Source organism: Conger conger, chromosome 9 (genome assembly GCF_963514075.1).
Source record: "Conger conger chromosome 9, fConCon1.1, whole genome shotgun sequence".
Lineage (NCBI taxonomy): Eukaryota > Metazoa > Chordata > Actinopteri > Anguilliformes > Congridae > Conger > Conger conger.
The window spans coordinates 59,391,561-59,410,930 of NC_083768.1; the positions used below are offsets into that span (position 1 = coordinate 59,391,561).

Here is a 19,370-nt window from a genome sequence, read left to right on the forward strand (position 1 = left end):
TGTCTTGGCTGTATGCTTCGGGGCATTGTTGTGCAGAAAGTTGAACCGTCGCCCCTGTCTGAAGCATCATGCACTTCTAGGACTTCTGTGTATTCGGCTGCATTCATCATTCCCTCAATTCTTTTTTTTTTTTAAAGATATTTTTTAGGCCTTTTTCAGCTTTATTGGACAGTATATAGTATAGAGAGACAGGAAGAACGGGAGTGAGAGAGAGGGGAAAACATGCGACAAATGTCAGGTGGTCGGATTCGAACCGCCGACGTCGCGGCTCGCAATGAGCATGCGGTCAGTGCTCTACAGGCTGCGCCACCGAGACACCATCATTCCCTCAATTCTGACCAGTGTCCCTGTCCCTGCCAGTAAGAAGCACCCCCATAGCATGATGCTGCCACCACCATGCTTCATGGTAGGGGTGGTATTAGCCAGGTGATGAGCAGTACGTGTGGTTCTTTACACACAGTGTTTGGAGTTTTTTTCTTTTTTTTTTTCTCATCAGACCAGATAATCTTTTTCCTCATGCTCTCAAGAGTCCTTGATGTTAAATTACATTTGGCAAACTCCAAGCGGGCCAAATTTCTATTTCACAATTATTGAGGCCGTTGTACTATTGAGGTTAACAGTGAGTTCCTTGATCAAAATGTTTGATCAAAATGCTCTTATTGAAAACCAGGAATGTTTAGAATAATGATGAAGTTTGATTTAAATGCTTTTATTAAAAAATGGTTAGAATTGAGAATAAGTGAATAAGTCAGCATGAGTAATTAGAACTGTATGTCTGTTCAAACACATTGAGCTGCAAAGTACAGTGCAGAGAACACTTAATCAGGTGTTTAAAAAGCCATGGCATTGGATACGACCTGTTTTGACAAAGTGATGCCAGTCGAGCAATGTGTGTCTTTGCAGATAAATGTTTTGAGTTAGTGATCACCAGCCCAATTTGCCTGCATCATTATAGAGGCGAAAGGTTAAGACAGCTCAGCTTTCATAGAGTGACAGAAAATATTAAGGCGGGTTAAGAGAGACAATGTGATGTTATATGACAAATGATTGGTTGGCTATAATGTATAAAGACTAGGATACTTCCTACTGTTACTGTTACATTCCGGACCAAACCAGATCAGCAGTTTCTTATCCCAGCTTGAATTCACGAACTGTAAGGTAAGCAGAACTTTCTGGTTTATTATGCTGCCAACTAAATGCCTTGTTGATTCTTAGTCTGTCGCGTTTAATGTATTAACTTCGATGCTACAATATTCAGCTTGTAAATTAGACAGGGAGAATGTTACAGGTGCACCTGAGATATATTCCTTCCAAGTCCAAATGTAACTTTCAGTAACCATTACATTTTTTTATATGAACATGGCGTGACATAAACGGTTGCCCTTGGCAACCAGATTTGGGCAATTTTTCCTGCCATTTATATATAACAATATACATATAACAATTTGTATGTATACAAAACTGGAAAATCAAATTGGGATAAACATTATTTTGTTGCCTCTGCAAAGTTGCTCTGGGCACCGTAATCACTGTAAAATTGGACAGTGACACTTTTTTGTTATTTTGGTTCTGCTTTCAACTAGGTAACTAGGCAAAATCTCACAGTGCATGCAGCAAAGGCAGCCGTTAGAAAAAAGTAATCATGAAAACTCATAATGTGTGTTGTATGGGATAATGACCTTGGGTGTTTTGCAGTTTGAACACTCTACACAAAGGCGACATTTCCCAGCGCTTTAGGAGTTCAAACTGCGTAACACCCAAGGTCATCATCCCATACAACTCACATTAATTACACCTCTCTCTCATTCCAGCTTATACAGCGGCTTACCAACAACATCATTCGAATACAAACATCTGTTTCAGATGTTACTGCATTAACATTACTCAACTGAATTATAGTCAAAAGTATAAACCTAGCTAATCATTCTCAGAGATGGACTATGGTACGAAATGTGCCTGTGTGAATTAAATGGGTAACAGGGTGTGCCTTTTACTTTTATATGAGGGAAATTATGAGTCAGTTTTTACTGGACTGTTGGCAGCACTAAATATAGCTATATTTAGGCCAGCTACTCTATCCAGTCATGCATGGACATTGTGATTATTTTTCTGAAAAGTTTGCTCACTAGCTAGCTGCAACTGGCTATTGTTGCGTGTGCATCGACTTGCGGGATAGCATTTGCTTCCCCGATGTGCAACTTCCCCAACGTGCGGTTTATTTGATAAAGAAGCGCTACAAATTTCGTAATGATAGAGGCCACTATTGTTTATATTTTTTATATATAGAACTTTTCCGGGCCAAATTAAAAGGCCTCACGGGCCTGATGTGACCTGTTGGGAAGCCCTGGCTGCACGATAGCCATTGTACCAGATAGATTATGAAGCAGTGCAAATAGATTATGAAGCAGTGCAAACTGCTTCAGCAGTGATTCTGTATTCATATGCTCCGCCTTGCACAGAATTATCAAAATAGAATGACCTTTTCCCCTGTAATATATAGTTTACAACTGACTTTTTGACAACAATACCGACTGGAGAGATTGGAGGAACAAGGTCCACTCAGACAGTTTGAGCTTAATTGGTATAGGTTGGTATACTACTAGCTACCAAGCAGCTTGTTTTTGCTGTGATGACGAAACAGACCATGTTTTTCTTCCCATTTGCCTGTTATTTCCCCCACATTATACCATATTGCCGGAGTCCTATAAAAAGACCTCCCCATGGTGGTGTTTCCCCCACTCGCAGACATGTGTGGGATTTGGGCGCTGTTCGGCAGCGACGACTGCCTCTCCACGCAGTGCACCAGCGCCATGAAGATCGCCCACCGCGGGCCCGACGCCTTCCGCTTCGAGAACGTCAACAGCTTCACCAACTGCTGCTTCGGGTTCCACCAGCTGGCCATCGTGGACCGCCTGTATGGCATGCAGCCTCTTAGGGTCAAGACGTTCCCCTTCCTGTGGCTCTGCTACAACGGAGAGATCTACAACCACCTGCAGGTACGTTATACGCTTCCTTCTAGGTGAACTTAATGGCAGGAACTGATACATATTAGATCATTTTTTTTGTAGTTTCATTCCATTTGCTGACAACAGTACCAGGAAATTGTGTTTATTGTTTCAACTAATTTCCCACAATTTAAACTCTTGCTTTACTGGAAGGCCAGGTACAATCAAACTTAAGGGTAAGGACATTGCTCAAAGGTGCACCTGGGATTTGAACATATAACCTTGGAGTTTCCAATCTAGTTCCATGGCTATTATGCAAAACACTTCTGATCAGCGGTCTCCCCCTGCAGCTGAAGGAGAAGTTTGAGTTTGAGTACCAGACTAAGGTGGACGGGGAGATCCTGCTGCACCTCTACGAGCGTTTTGGGATTGAGAAGATGGTGACTCTCCTGGACGGCGTCTTCGCCTTCGTCCTGCTGGACACGGCAAACAGGAAGGTCTGCCTGGGGCGAGACACCCTTGGGGTGCGGCCGATGTTCCGTATGCTGACTGACGACGGCTTCCTGGCCGTCTGCTCTGAAGCCAAAGGTGGGGCTCGGAAGATAAGTTCTGTGGTCCCAACAGGGTCCCGAGAGGGACGCCTAGCATATAAAAATCTATAAAAAATGTTAAAATCAAATAAAAAAGCATATGTATATTGGGTTCAGTTAAAATTAATGATTTATTTATGTTACATAAATTTTGATCTGTATTGCAAAATATTTAAGCTTAATCTTATGTCAGTTGCTCTAACATCATTGTTTCCATTTCTTACACAACCTCATGTTTCTCAATGTCTTTAGAAAGTTTTTGCACACTCAACCTCATTTTGGTTTATGTTAGCGGGGATACAGTGCAAAATGTTTTATTTCAAATATCGATTTGGTCTTTTGTTTTCTGCATAAATGTGTCAGGAGAAAAGGGCAAATTTCAGATTTCGAAACAATCATTTTCCCAAAATTAAATGGTCGAGTGAAATGTTTGCATTTAATTTAATAAAGTAACATATTAACCAATAGACCAAGCAATAGGCTAAATTTTTCATGTTGCCAAATATCAAACCTTTTCCTCATGAATCAAAATCGTATCCTGTTGAGTCCCAGGCCTGACGGAGATCACCCACTCCATGGCCAGCCCCCCCGAGATCGCCCCCTTCCCCCCGGGACACTTTGAGGTCTTCACCCTGAAGAGCAGCGGGAAGGTGGAGTCTGTTCAGCTCAAGCGTTTCCACAGCTGCACCGACGAGCCCAAACATGCCGTCCACGACAGCTTCAGGGGCCTCCTTTCAGGTAGCCCCGCCCACTACAGTGTAGCCCCGCCCACCACCATGCAGCCCCACAATATAGCCTTGCCCACCCAGTACAGTCCCCTCCCACTCCATCATAGCACCTCCTACCACAGTGTAGCTCCACCTATGTCACTTTGCCTGCCCCATGAGACCATAGCTCCACCCACCACTATATATGGACACTCCATGAGACAGATGGGTGCTGTGCGCTCCCCCAGGGTTTGATCTGGAGACGGTAAAGAGCAACATCAGGCTCCTGTTTGAGAACGCCGTGAGGAAGAGGCTGATGGCCCACCGAAGGATCGGCTGCTTGCTGTCAGGTAAGAGCTCACCTGTGTGTCTCTACTGGAGCCACCCCCCTCCCAACCTGCCTCTGACATTCTGTCAGGTAAGAGCGTGGGGGTGCACACCTGTGTAGTAGTCATGGTGACCACGTCCCCCTCCACAGGTGGGCTGGACTCTAGTCTGGTTGCCGCGACGCTGGTGAAGCTGGGGAAGGAGGATGAGCTGAAGTACCCAGTACAGACCTTCTCCATCGGCACAGAGGACAGCCCTGATATCCTGGCAGCCCGCAAGGTGTCTGTGTGTGTGTGTGTGTGTGTGTGTGTGAATTGAACTGCATGTGTGTGCATGTATGAAAGGGAGAGAAAGTAAAAGAGAGAACGAGGGAGGGAGAGAGAAGGAAGGACAGAGAGAGGGACAGAGACAACACCAGTTGACTCTATATGTTGCCTTTCCCCTCCCGTCCCCTAGGTGGCGGCACACATTGGCAGCGAACACCACGAGGTGAACTTCAACCCTGAGGAGGGCATCCGGGCCATCCAGGAAGTCATCTACCACCTGGAGACGTATGACGTCAGTAGCATACGTGCCTCTATTGGTAAGAAACACAAGAGACTTTAAAACGTCAAGGTGTTCTGTTGCTGGCTAATAGCGTGGTTAACTACCTGCTACCATGGGAACATTATTCAGTTTAATGTTTTAAATATTTCTATATTTTGCTTTTTGTCTCATGATGGATAAAGTCTTCAGAATATTCTCATTAACAGTCGTTAAAGGAAACGCACTCTGATTTGAATTTTTTTTCTTTCTTTTTCTGAAATTTGTTTAACATTTGCAAAACATTTTTTGGATGAAAACTTAATGACTCTTTTCCCAACCAAAGAGGTTGTGCCAGGACGTGTGAGGCAGCCAGCTGCCACCTTCACGGCCTGAGGGCTGGGCGCTCACAATGTTATCCAACATTTGTTGACCTTGGATAACATCGGTCACTCCTGTGTTATTTAAACAAACAAACAAACAAACAAACAAAGCAAAAGTATGACCAAACCCCTTAACTAGCCAAACACTGCTTACCTAGCCAAACTAAAAAAACTGATACACAAAAAAGTAAATCACAGAAAGACAACAATTAAGTTTCACAGGGAGGTAGGGAGGGACGGGGAGAGGTGCTGCTTGAAGAGGTGCATCTTCAGTTTGCGCTTGAAGGTGGGGAGAGATTCTACGGTTCTGACCTCAACTGGGAGTTCGTTCCACCACCGTGGAGCCAGAACAGACAGTAGTCATGAGCGCGAGGTGGAGGTTCGGAGAGGGGGTGGTGCCAAGCACCTGTGGAGGCTGAACGAAGAGGTCTGGCAGGGGTGTAGGTTCTGATGATTTTTTGTAGGCAAGCTGGGGAAGACCCCTTAACTGCTTGGAAGGCTAGCACCAATGTTTTGAATTTGATGCGAGCCATGACAGGCAGCCAGTGGAGGGAAGTAAGCAGGGGGGTGACATGTGAGTATTTGGGAAGGTTGAAGGTCAGACGAGCTGCTGCATTCTGGATACATATTGTCTACACACACACACAGACAGATATTAAACTAGTTTGTAACTGAAAGCTACGTACACTTGTACAGGTGAGTGATTAGTGGCTTTAGGGGAAGGTTTCTGGGGTTGTTAACAATGAAAGTATCAGCTCTCCTGCTCTTGCAGTGATGTATCTGGTGTGCAAGTACATCCGCGAGAAGACGGACAGTGTGGTGATCTTCTCTGGGGAAGGATCGGATGAGCTCACCCAGGGGTACAGCTACTTCCACAAGGCAAGCAGATAGGCAGCTCTACCCACACTGTGGCTGGGGGAACCAGTTTATTACTGTTACTTTCTTCACTGATATCGCCACTGTCCTCTGTTTGCATTCGTATTGTTTACATTCATGATTTGTATTCAGCGCTTTTATTATACATTTGCAAGAAATTGCTAGCTGTCCTGGGGTAAATCAGAATTGTGACCTGATAATTGTCCATTCTGATTGGTCCAGGCTGTGGAATCTCTTCTTTGATTGGTCCCGTGGACTGTCAATTAATACTCTTCTGTGATTGGTCGATAGGAGTGAGAATGATACTCTTCTGTGATTGGTCCCGAGGGGTGTGAGTGAATGCTGTTGTGTGATTGGTGCAGAGGGGTGTGAATGAATGCTGTTGTGTGATTGGTCCAGGCTGTGGCAGCTCTTCTCTGATTGGTCCAGTGGGGTGTGACTGATTCTCTTCTCTGATTGGTCCAGGGCCCTTCTCCTGAGGCAGCAGCAGAGGAGAGTGAGAGGCTGATGAGGGAGCTCTACCTGTTTGATGCGCTGAGAGCCGACCGCACCACTGCCGCACACGGGTACGAGAACACACGTGTTACACGCATGTCTCTCTCTCACACACACACACACACACACACACACGTGTGTTACACGCACGTCTCATGTACACACACGTGTTACACGCATGTCTCTCTCTCACACACACACACACACGTGTTACACGCATGTCTCTCTCACACACACATGTTACACGCACGTCTCATGTACACACACACACACACGGGTACGAGAACACACGTGTTACACGCATGTCTCTCTCTCACACACACACACACACACACACGTGTGTTACACGCACGTCTCATGTACACACACGTGTTACACGCATGTCTCTCTCTCTCACACACACACACACACGTGTTACACGCATGTCTCTCTCACACACACATGTTACACGCACGTCTCATGTACACACACACACACACACGTGTTACACGCACATCTCTCACACACACACAAACATGTTACACGCACGTCTCACGTACACACACACACGTGTTACACGCATGTCTCTCACACACACACACACACACACGTGTTACACGCACGTCTCTCTCACACACACACGTGTTACACGCACGTCTCATGTACACACACACACGTGTTACACGCACGTCTCTCTCACACACACACGTGTTACACGCACGTCTCTCTCACACACACACGTGTTACATGCATGTCTCATGTACACACACACACACACGTGTTACATGCACGTCTCTCTCACACACACACGTGTTACACGCACAGGTACGACAGCACACCTATAACTCGCACACGGTATGTGATCAGCTTTCCCTGCAGTTTCTGATTATACACCAATTTCCAAAAAATGTACAGATCCCAATATAAAACCTTCACATTTTAATATGGCAAAAGTATCATATTCAAAACGCATCGGCCTGCCTGAACAGTCTGCATATACGTATCTCCCTGCAGTTTGGAGCTGAGGGTCCCGTTCCTGGATCACAGATTATGTGCATATTACCTGTCCTTACCCGGAGAGATGAGAACCCCCAAGGTGAATTATATTCAAACATCTGCATATCCATACTGATTTCTGAATGTTTGAGCATTTCCTCTCACGTGTAATCACTTTAATTTACCTGTTGGTGCTTGGGGTTAGTTGTGTTGAGTGTGGGAAAGTGTTGGCGTAGCTGTGTTGCTTCCTGGTGTGTGATTGACATGACTGTGGTCCAATCAGGATGGAGTGGAGAAGCACCTCCTGAGAGAGTCATTTAAGGGGCTGAACTTGATCCCTGACGACATCCTGTGGAGACGCAAGGTGCCTTTTAGTGACGGAGTCACCTCCAACAAGAAGTCCTGGTTCAGCTACCTGCAGGACCATGTAGAGACTGAGGTACACAAACACTTATACACACACAAAGGACCTAAGACTGTATCCCTTGAGAGTTAGAGTCTGGAAGCCAGTGGAGACTTTGCAGTACAGGAGATGATATGTGAACTCTATCAGCAGAGTTCTGAACCATGTGAGATTAGGGGCCTCCTATCAGCAGACAATTGCATTAATCTTGACATGATGTCTTAAAAACATGGAATAGCTTCTCTGCATCGGAGCAGGACATAAGTGGATGGATACGAGCGATGTTACGGAGGTGGAAGAATGATGATTTAGTCGATTGCGTCACGTCACCGAGATTCCTCACTAAAGGAGAAGGAGTAATGTTATCAATACGCACAGAAAGACAAAAAGGGACAGCTTTGCTTCACTACCACTTTTAGCTCTAAGATAGATAACACACAAATGCAGAACCACAGTGGACCCAGCACAGAGCCTTGAGGCACGCCCTCTCTACATAACTGTACCCTATTCTCTCTCTCTCTCCCTGGCCTCTCTCCCTCCCTCTGTCCTTCTTCCTCTCTCTCCTGCAGGTGAACGACTCCCAGTTGGAGAGCGCAGCTAAAGTGTTCCCCCACTGCACCCCTAAAACCAAAGAGGCCTATTACTACCGCCAGGTGTTTGAGAAGTACTACCCGGGCCGGGCTGGCTGGCTGTCCCATTACTGGATGCCCTGGTGGATCAAGGCCACCGACCCCTCGGCCAGAACCGTATCCATCTGCACACCCAACAAGGACCAGTGACTGGAGACACGTTGCCATGGCAACAATGCCACCTCCTGTCCGTAAACCCCGCCCACTCCTAAACCAGCAGCCAGTCGTATTCACTCTCACAAATAATGAGACAACAAGAAATCACATCTCTGGATGGGTGAGCATTACCATAAAAACACGCGTTCATAATTCTACCCATGACTTTAAAATACATATAAAAATATGAGACGTGTTTTGAAAAATGTCTGAAGTGAATTTTGATTATTAAAAAAGTTGATTATTTTGCAGTTTTCACTTTCGCTTTAGAATTGCTTTGAAATTCAGTTTTATGGTGATTTCAAGCTTCTATTCCCGTTGGGTTCCATTGTTTTTTTTGCTGTCCTCTAGTGATAGTTTTGGTGTACTGCAAATAAAACGAAGTGAATGGGATTCATCGTAAGACACGTGATCTTAAATAAGGACATTCTCGATGGTTCATTGTTTTCATTTCAAGTGAAAAATGTGAAGCTATTTAAATGGTGAGAAATGTTGAAAAAGAGATACAGAACCTTGAAAGAGAAACAATAATAAAACTTTGGCAGTATCACACCAGGATGTGGAAACAAAACTTTTATTAACCCTACAACTTTGATCAACAGGTAGAAATGTGTCATATGTCCGTGTGTGCAAGTCTGTGTGCGGGTGTGTGTGTGTGTGTGCGTATGTGTATGTGTGCGTGCGTATGTGTATGTGTGTGCGCGTGTGTGTGTGTATGGGTGTGTGCAGGTTTATGTGTGCATTTGTGTGTGTGTGTGTGTGCGTGTGTGTTTGATGTTTGTGCATGTATGTGTGTGTGTGTGTATGGGTGTGTGCAGGTTTGATGTGTGCGTTTGTGTGTGTGTGTGTTTGTGCGTGGTGTGTGCGTGTGTGAGTGTGTGTATGTATGTGTGTGTGTGTGAGTGTGTGTGTGTGCGTGTGTGTGTGTGTGAGTGTGTGTGTGTGTGTGTGTGTGAGGGTGTGTGTGTGTGCGTGAGTGCGTGCGTGTCTGTGTGTGTGTGTGTGTGTGTGTGTGTGTGTGTGAGTGTGTGTGTGTATGTGTGTGTGTGTGTGTGTGTATGAGTGTGTGTGTGTGTATGTGTGTGAGGGTGTGTGTGTCTGTGTGTGTGTGAGTGTGTGTGTGTATGAGTGTGTGTGTGTGTGCATCTTTAAAAATGGCGGCCTCAGGCTTGGCCCTGAACATGTCTCATGTTTTGAATGTTTTATCTTCAGAGGAGCCTGGTCTCAGCGTTGCTGGTCATACGCATCCGTTCTGCTCCACTCATACGAGTCTGCAACAAGAAACACAACACACTTACCATTTAGACCTGAGCTCAAACACACTTACCATTTAGACCTGAGCTCAAACACGCTTACCATTTAGACCTGACCTGAGCTCAAACACACTTACCATGACCTGAGCTCAAACACTTACCATGACCTGAGCTCAAACACGCTTACCATTTAGACCTGACCTGAGCTGAAACACACTTACCATTTAGACCTGACCTGAGCTCAAACACACTTACCATTTAGACCTGACCTGAGCTGAAACACACTTACCATTTAGACCTTAGAGTTCATTCAACTCCTACAGATTATATCTGGTCCCAATCTGCACTGGAGCCCAACCATAAATAATCTGTAAGAATTGAATTAACACTGAACATTTTACTGTTTTGTGTTTTCGTGAGCTGTTTTCATAAAACATGTAACCTAAGCACAGATTTATCTTTGTATGTGTATATGTGTATGTGTACAGGTGTGTGTCTGTGTGGTGTGTGTATATATGTATCTGCACAGGTGTGTGTGTATGTGTATCTGTGCACAGGTGTGTGTATATATGTGTATCTGCACATGTGTGTGTATGTGTATCTGTGCACAGGTATGTGTGTGTGTGTTCCTCACCTGGCTCCTCCTGGCCCCTCTTTCCCATCAGCCCCACAAAGGAGTTGAGTTTGTGCCCTGAAAACAAGCATTCAGCCTGTCATTAGACCTCCCTCACTGGCACACACACTCACACACACACACACATTACATTACATTATTGGCATTTGGCAGACGCTCTTATCCAGAGCGACGTACAGTTGATTAGACTAAGCAGGAGACAATCCTCCCCTGGAGCAATGCATCGTTAAGGGCCTTGCTCAAGGGCCCAACGGCTGTGCGGATCTCACTGTGGCTACGCCGGGATTAGAACCACCGACCTTGCGTGTCCCGGTCCTTTACCTTAGCCCCACACTCACTCACGTAGTCATAAAGCCTCTCTCAGCCTGTGGAGTCGGGGGCAGAATTGGAATGTTTTCACAGGAGGTGCGGTGGTGTGCTGTGGGGGGGGGATCTTACGGGGGGGGGGGGGGGGGGGGGATCTTACAGCGGCTGTCTGACGCCTTGCTGCGGGCGGTAATGAGTCACTCAACTCAGATCTCTCAGGGAGGGCTCAGACACTCTTGAGAATCGGCGGGCTTCAGGTGTCTGAGTGCCACGGCGTTTTGTTTCATTTCGGTTTAGTCTGTGGCGTGTTCTCTGTGGGGAGTCCTGGGTTCGTTTTGGTTTAGTCTGTGGCGTGTTCTCTGTGGGGAGTCCTGGGTTCGTTTTGGTTTAGTCTGTGGCGTGTTCTCTGTGGGGAGTCCTGGGTTCGTTTTGGTTTAGTCTGTGGCGTGTTCTCTGTGGGGAGTCCTGGGTTCGTTTTGGTTTAGTCTGTGGCGTGTTCTCTGTGGGGAGTCCTGGGTTCGTTTTGGTTTAGTCTGTGGCGTGTTCTCTGTGGGGAGTCCTGGGTTCGTTTCGGTTTAGTCTGTGGCGTGTTCTCTGTGGGAAGTCCTGGGTTCGTTTCGGTTTAGTCTGTGGCGTGTTCTCTGTGGGGAGTCCTGGGTTCGTTTCGGTTTAGTCTGTGGCGTGTTCTCTGTGGGGAGTCCTGGGTTCGTTTCGGTTTAGTCTGTGGCGTGTTCTCTGTGGGGAGTCCTGGGTTCGTTTCGGTTTAGTCTGTGGCGTGTTCTCTGTGGGGAGTCCTGGGTTCGTTTTGGTTTAGTCTGTGGCGTGTTCTCTGTGGGGAGTCCTGGGTTCGTTTCGGTTTAGTCTGTGGCGTGTTCTCTGTGGGAAGTCCTGGGTTCGTTTCGGTTTAGTCTGTGGCGTGTTCTCTGTGGGGAGTCCTGGGTTCGTTTCGGTTTAGTCTGTGGCGTGTTCTCTGTGGGGAGTCCTGGGTTCGTTTTGGTTTAGTCTGTGGCGTGTTCTCTGTGGGAAGTCCTGGGTTTGTTTTGGTGGCTGTTTGTGGCGTGTTCTCTGTGGGGAGTTCTGGATTCCTTTAGGATGGTGCCTGTGTCCCAGGTGGTTTATCACAGACTGATTGTTCTGCTACCTCTCCAGATAAAAAACTAAAAACTAAAAATAAATAAATAAACTTTATTACCAGCGATTTGCATGAGTGAAATGTGTCAGCCTAATTTAAACACTCCTGTGGTACAGTGCCCTGGCAGGGGAGGCTGATTTATCCCGTTCTTATCTCCTCTTTCTCCGCCCCTCTCTTATTCTTCCCTGCTACTTGCTCTCCCTCCACCCCTCTCCCTCTTGCTCTCCCTCTCTCTCTGCCTCCATCTCTCCCCCTCTCCATCCCTCTCTCCCCCTCTCAATCCCTCTTTCATCCACTCACTCCCTCCCTCTCAATCCCTCTCTGTCTCCATTTCTCTCTCTCTCTCTAAGTCTAGTCAGCCCTACACTAACACAGTGAGCGCTGAGAGTGAGAGAGAGAGTGAGAGTGAGAGAGAGAGAGAGTGAGAGAGAGTGAGTGAGAGTGAGAGTGAGTGAGAGAGAGAGAGAGAGAGAGTGAGAGAGAGTGAGAGTGAGAGAGAGTGAGAGTGAGAGTGAGCTCATTCACTCATACTAAAGCCCATGACGTCATTTGCCGTTTTAAATTGGTCGGTTATACCACAGCCGTGCCATCAGCACGCACTGCGCACTCGTAGCTGAAAAGGGGTAGCGTCAGTTTCCCCGAAAAGCTTTTTAAATCTCCCACACTGGCCTACAATTGGAGGGACGCGTCGCGGAGGGTTGTGTGGTGCTTCTACAGCGGGGCAGGACTCACTTTTGCGGGTGATCTGTGCGTTCGCCGCTGCGGAGAGAGGAGGGAAGAGAGGAGGGCAGATCGTCATTAAATGAATCCAGTTTCACATTAGCACGCTGGCAACGTGCAGGCTTCAAACCAGAAGTGATGACGCGTCAGATGACTTCACATAAAACAGTCAGAAAAGGTCGTAATTCCACATGAGCCAATTTGAAAGGGTGGCCGTTAAGCGAGGGAAAAACCCTTTTAACCCATTTCATGGAGCACTCACGGGAAGAATTATTGCTAGGCATGAACATAGGGAAACGTGTCACAATAAAATAAGATCAAAATTGAGAAACGTTAATGTTGAGAGAGAGGTGGGGGGTGGTCTGGGGTGGGGAGGTCGTTAAGGAGATACTGATGCTTGAACAAGATCTGAAATTAAGCTAAACAGAAAAGAAACACGCGTACCGGAAGATCTTTTCCCCATTAACCCGTAGAACTGATGCGGCCGCGGCTTCCTCGTCATCCGTCTCAGAATCTCCTTAAACTGGTCCACGGGAAGCCAGTCGTCCTGCATGGGGTGGAAGGTGGTCGGTAGATGAAATTGCATTGCTGTAACACATTACTGTAAACATCAACGCTTTATCTGTCCGAAAAGCAAAACACTTCCATTTCAGTGTCTTACACGGAGAGGTGAAATCCTCAACAAGCGGGGAAAACGCAGTCGCCCCTCAAACCACTTGAAGAAAATCTATCCTCAGTATGTACCGTTTTTATAGCTTCGTCATATTAAATAATACTTCATAAGAGTTGACACGAATTGCACTAAAACACCTTATTTAAACGATTATTATTAAAATATATATATATATATATTTCCCTGAACATTTTTGCATTTGAGTGCGTAAATGGATCCAACCGCGCGCCCATCTTAAAATAAAGATATAAATCCATAACGATTCCTTCGTTTCGCTTATAACGCGCCCGTTGGGCTGACGCGTAATGACCAGCACTTGCAGTTTGAGAGGAGAGAGCCTTAATAGAATTTCAGGGTTTTTGGCTGCCGGCCAGCCCGCAATGTCAAACGTAAAACGTGCGCTACATCAGAAAAGAGGCAGTCGCCAGACTAACCCCCGCAAGCGTACATTTCTCTCAATTGATTAATGAATGTATCTGAGTTCTAACCGATATCACGTCTGTTAATTATTCGCCTCATTCTGCTTCATTCTTTGCCAAGTACAATGTTTAATAAATACTGCGAGCAAAGGCAACACACACTGGTTGAGCTTTGAAATGTGATAACGAATACGAATCATAATAAAAATATAAAACCTTTTTTTTTTAAAGGATTACATTCTTATGAGATGTGTTTGCAACTTCGAGTAACGCACAGCTCCGTTTTAGCCAGGTAGATTCCTGTTCGGTTACTCGTACTGAGAGCAGGTGAATATTTATTTTTTTCAAAATAAGAAGAAACGAACATTCGGTAGCTAATCTAAAAGGCAGAGTAAAAACTCCAGTGAGTAAATAAGCAGACTATCAATAAATATAAGTACCTCCTACCAACGCGATGCATTATGTAGTTTATCATGCGTAAATTACACCTACAAACACATTTTGTACAAACATGCAACATGTTGCAAAACATAAAATATAGGGTACAACTTGCAATAAGAATGTGTTTTAACTGTCAAAAACAAGCAGGTAATTTCTGGTGAACAACCACAGAAATGAAAAAATGTTTTGGCACAGGACGCGCAAAGTGCGCAAACAGATGGAACAGTTGGTTTACCTGTAATTCCTTACTTCTCGTCCAGTAATTGAGATCATCATTGGCGCTCATTTCTTCACAAAAGACTTCCGCAAGAACAAGGAAAACCACCACGAGAGATAGAAGTAATTTCATGTTGCCGCGGTCGCGTGACGCGTAAACGCTCTCTGTCCCGCTTCCTCGGGCTGGGAAAACGCGTCAGGGAACGGTCTGTGTTCGGAGAATCACGACGTATATGGGTTTACTAACGACGAAATAATGTTGACTTCAACGAGTGCGACACGGTCCCTCGCTAATGCTCGCGTTATTTTTATTTTCGCGGGAAGAATTCCGTTGGTTTCCGCGTTCTCTCGACGTCGCGCTTGGCGGACCCTCTACACGGCGCAAAAGCTTGCGCAAAATGGGGAGCCGACCGTTTCCCGCCACTCGCTGAGTCTACGTTACGTGCTCCTGTTGCGTCTTCCTCGCGACAGCACTCGAGTATCTGCCACTTTTTATAGCACGAGCTCTGGAAGTGGCAGGTATCTGAATTTCCTATAAATCAATTAACGTAGTTAATGTCTCTGGCAAGTGGCCTCGGCCAACTGGATGACTAATTTCCGTTCTTATGGTTTACATATGGTCGACGCTCGTATAACGTCGGTTTCTGGCCCTCTCTGTGGCTGGAGTCAGCGTTGCCCGTGTAATTGGGTTGTCAATGTCATCTTAACCAAGAAAAAAACCTCGGTGACGCACAAAGAACTGAACTTCTACGCAGATTAGATGACAGCGGCATCGTGCAGAATGTTTAATGCCGGCTAGTCGTCGATACAAATGTATTTCATGCTGATGTGTGCCATAAGACCAAACGAAAATCGAGGTTTTTGCAAACGCTTTAATGCAATCTCAAGTTGCTTAATGTTAACCAAATGCTGGGGTAAGATTTTTAGTAAATTTCTAGATTCTGCTTCTTTCTTCTTTCTAGAATTCTAGGTGCATGGTACAGGTAAACATGTGATTTTGTAATGAAAGCTGTTGGGTTTTAATTCTTTGCAATGTGAAAAATGGCAAGTAACTAGGTAAATCATTATGAGTTTCAATTATCACCTACAGAAGTTATGATGAATGTAATTTTCAGCTATAACCCTGAATAATTAAGCAAAATTACAAATATTTCAAACAAAACTAATCATCCACAACAGCCTACTTAATTTCTCACAACTCCATCACAGTGTGAGCAGGTTAAACCTGTAGAATAGGTGACAGTGTGAGCAGGTTATACCTGTAGAACAGGTGACAGTGTGAGCAGGTTATAACTGTAGAACAGGTGCCAGTGTGAGCAGGTTATACCTGTAGAACAGGTGCCAGTGTGAGCAGGTTATACCTGTAGAACAGGTGCCAGTGTGAGCAGGTTATACCTGTAGAACAGGTGCCAGTGTGAGCAGGTTATACCTGTAGAACAGGTGAGTGTGAGCAGGTTATACCTGTAGAACAGGTGAGTGTGAGCAGGTTATACCTGTAGAACAGGAGCCAGTGTGAGCAGGTTATACCTGTAGAACAGGTGAGTGTGAGCAGGTTATACCTGTAGAACAGGTGCCAGTGTGAGCAGGTTATACCTGTAGAACAGACATATTTCTTTGAAGGAGCGGTCGCAGGGCGGGAGCAGTATGGGAGCGGGTGGGAGCGGTATGGGAGCAGTATGGGAGCAGTATGGGAGCAGTATGGGAGCAGTATGGGAGCGGGTGGGAGCAGTATGGGAGCGGGTGGGAGCAGTATGGGAGCAGTATGGGAGCGGGTGGGAGCAGTATGGGAGCGGGTGGGAGCAGTATGGGAGCAGTATGGGAGCGGGTGGGAGCGGTATGGGAGCAGTATGGGAGCAGTATGGGAGCAGTATGGGAGCACTATGGGAGCGGGTGGGAGCAGTATGGGAGCGGGTGGGAGCAGTATGGGAGCAGTATGGGAGCGGGTGGGAGCACTATGGGAGCGGGTGGGAGCAGTATGGGAGCAGTATGGGAGCGGGTGGGAGCAGTATGGGAGCAGTATGGGAGCGGGTGGGAGCAGTATGGGAGCAGTATGGGAGCGGGTGGGAGCAGTATGGGAGCAGTATGGGAGCGGGTGGGAGCAGTATGGGAGCAGTATGGGAGCGGGTGGGAGCAGTATGGGAGCGGGCAGGAGCATGCGCCGGGTGGCTGGGCGGGGGGGCGGCGTTGTGACTCATTTCCATGCGGAGAATGAGCTGTGTTTTCACAGCGGCGGTTTGGAGAGGGTCAGTCCAGCACTGCACCCCTCCGCTGTGCCCCTGGGCCCTCCACGACTCAAGTGGCTTTTGTGCAAACACTGCCACCCCCCACCGCCAGCCTTATTTAATCATATGTTAATATGGGATGGAGATGCTCTAGAGCCTGCCCGGGTACTGCAGCAGATCTCCGGACAGTAATATGGTGGTGGCTGATGCTAATCAGGTTTCGGGGAAATAGGAGAATAGTGGGTCAATAACGAGGCAGTAAAAGCAGTGGGGCTTTTATAGACCTTCAGACATGGCTGTGTGTGTGTGTGTGTGTGTGTGTGTGAGAGTGTGTGTGTGTGTGTGAGTGTGTGTGTGTGTGTGTGTGTGTGTGTGTGTGTGTTAGCGTGGGGGATGCATGTGCATTAAAGTGGCAGGGTATATGTGTGTGTGTGTGTGTGTGTGTGTGTTAGCGTGGGGGATGCATGTGCATTAAAGTGGCAGGGTATATGTGTGTGTGTGTGTGTGTGTGTTAAAGTGGGGAGAGTGTGTGTGTTAGCGTGGGGGATGCATGTGCATTAAAGTGGCAGGGTTGTGTGTGTGTTTGTGCGTGTGTGTGTGTGTGTTAAAGTGGAGTGAGTGTGTGTGTGTGTGTGTTAAAGTGGAGTGAGTGTGTGTTTGTGTGTGTGTGTGTGTGTGTGTGTTAAAGTGGAGTGTGTGTGTGTGTGTGTTAAAGTGGAGTGAGTGTGTGTGTGTGTGTTAAAGTGGAGTGAGTGTGTGTGTGTGTGTGTGAGAGTGTGTGTGTGTGTGTGTGAGTGTGTGTGTTAAAGTGGGGGATGCATGTGCATTAAAGTGGCAGGGTATGTGTGTGTGTGTGTGTGTGTGTGTGTGTGTGTGAGTGTGTGTGTATGTGTGTGAGTGTGTGTGTGTGTGTGTGTGTGTGTGTGAGTGTGTGTGTGTGTGTGTGTGTGAGTGTGTGTGTGTGTGTTGAAGTGGAGTGAGTGTGTGTGTGTTAGATAAGGGGAGTGGTAAGGAGTTAGATGGGCGTTAAAATTGCGAGTCCCTTGTCTTTATCTTGTCTGAAATTTATCTTATAAAATTATAATAGACAATAATGTAATAGTGTAATGTAATAATTCCAGTGATAAGTTAGTGGGGAGGGCTGGGTGAGCTGTTAGTGTTGCCAGGGCTTGAGCACATATATGTAATATGTAATAAATCTCACTGCTACCACTCCACCAGTCCAGTCTATGTGCTGTTTCAGGGTGATTTTCAGGGTCTGGCAGCAAGCCTGATCCTGGAGGACCAGGGCTGGGGACCCCAGCACACCCTGCGGCTCTCCAGGACCAGGGCTGGGGACCCCAGCACACCCTGCGGCTCTCCAGGACCAGGGCTGGGGACCCCAGCACACCCTGCGGCTCTCCAGGACCAGGGCTGGGGACCCCAGCAGACCCTGTGGCTCTCCAGGACCAGGGCTGGGGACCCCAGCACACCCTGTGGCTCTCCATGGCTGGGGTCCCCTTAAATTGACACTTTGCTCTGATGGGAAGATCTTAATGGGGCTTCCTTAGTTTTGCAGGACGACCAAAGTCGCTGCAGACTTGAGCATGAGAATTCCCCCTCGCACATCGAACAGACAAAACAGAAAACATCGTTTCTTTTTAAAACCAGCCTGCGTGACAGATCCCTGAGGCGGGGCTGTGCGGCCAAACCCGCCAGTTTTCTCCGTAACTGAAGACCGTCTTCCTCCCGGCTCCCGGCTCCGCACTGAAGAAGTTTCCGCGTCCCGGCTCACGGGCGGCGGAGCCGACGCCACGGCCGTTAAACACGTCCCGCGGAGCGGCTCTCACGGTCTTCGCCGCGCTCCGCCATTAACCCGCTAATGGAGGCCGTTTCTCCAGAGGGAAGCCTCGTGCTGAGAATATTCCGCGGAGTAAACAGCGTCTGAAGACACATACCCCCCCCCCCCCCCCCCCCTGCTCTGACCGCCGCGGAACTCTCCGGAATGCGCTTCTCCTGATGAAGCACCACTGTGGAAGCTGTAAGGAGAGCGTTCATATATTTCAGGCGCATTAACGCTGTCTAAGCGCTGCTGGATGATATCGCGTTAAAGCACAGCTGACGGATTTAAGCGGCAAATAATAAAATAGGTTTTCATTACATGTGAATAAGCACTCTGTCTGAATCTGACAAACAGTGAGTAAATCTTGCTGAACAGTGTTTTTCTCACCGATATCCATGCAAGCTCTGATCACAATCACGAGTAATTATAAAATAATATAGAATAAACATATATGCAGGATATATCGAAATAATAGTTATATCCTCTTACTTGCATTTCGCGGAACAGTTTAAAAGAAAAAAGAG

The 19,370-nt window shown here is 46.8% G+C and overlaps 2 protein-coding genes across 2 annotated transcripts; one reads left to right on the forward strand and one right to left on the reverse strand.

The window, feature by feature from the left end:
- The first annotated feature begins 2,739 nt into the window (after nt 1–2,739).
- LOC133137293 (asparagine synthetase [glutamine-hydrolyzing]-like) lies at nt 2,740–9,141 on the forward strand. The gene is made up of 11 exons (XM_061255476.1): nt 2,740–2,996; nt 3,296–3,533; nt 4,088–4,273; nt 4,491–4,592; nt 4,721–4,848; nt 5,026–5,152; nt 6,247–6,353; nt 6,816–6,916; nt 7,839–7,920; nt 8,104–8,259; nt 8,793–9,141. Exons 1-11 carry the CDS (start codon nt 2,748–2,750, stop codon nt 9,000–9,002), a joined length of 1,686 nt encoding a protein of 561 aa, XP_061111460.1. The 5' UTR covers nt 2,740–2,747; the 3' UTR covers nt 9,003–9,141.
- A 425-nt stretch (nt 9,142–9,566) lies between these two features.
- Nucleotides 9,567–15,433, reverse strand: tac1 (tachykinin precursor 1). The gene is made up of 5 exons (XM_061255777.1): nt 14,822–15,433; nt 13,498–13,600; nt 13,066–13,092; nt 10,896–10,952; nt 9,567–10,279 (listed from the first exon to the last, which is right to left on the reverse strand). The coding sequence occupies exons 1-5, from the start codon at nt 14,933–14,935 to the stop codon at nt 10,233–10,235; spliced, it is 348 nt and encodes a 115-aa protein (XP_061111761.1). The 5' UTR covers nt 14,936–15,433; the 3' UTR covers nt 9,567–10,232.
- Nucleotides 15,434–19,370: the final 3,937 nt, after the last annotated feature.

What these genes read in the sequence shown, in the direction of transcription:
- LOC133137293 (XM_061255476.1), top strand. Translation starts at nt 2,748, where the DNA reads ATGTGTGGGATTTGGGCGCTGTTCGGCAGCGACGACTGCCTCTCCACG. An exon ending in CTTCAGGGGCCTCCTTTCAG is followed by an intron (nt 4,274 to 4,490) that starts GTAGCCCCGCCC and finishes GCGCTCCCCCAG; the next exon opens with GGTTTGATCTGGAGACGGTA. An exon ending in GATCGGCTGCTTGCTGTCAG is followed by an intron (nt 4,593 to 4,720) that starts GTAAGAGCTCAC and finishes CCCCCTCCACAG; the next exon opens with GTGGGCTGGACTCTAGTCTG.
- tac1 (XM_061255777.1), bottom strand. Translation starts at nt 14,935, where the DNA reads ATGAAATTACTTCTATCTCTCGTGGTGGTTTTCCTTGTTCTTGCGGAA. An exon ending in AATGGGGAAAAGATCTTCCG is followed by an intron (nt 13,093 to 13,497) that starts GTACGCGTGTTT and finishes CTCTCTCCGCAG; the next exon opens with CGGCGAACGCACAGATCACC. An exon ending in GAGGGGCCAGGAGGAGCCAG is followed by an intron (nt 10,280 to 10,895) that starts GTGAGGAACACA and finishes TTCTTGTTGCAG; the next exon opens with ACTCGTATGAGTGGAGCAGA.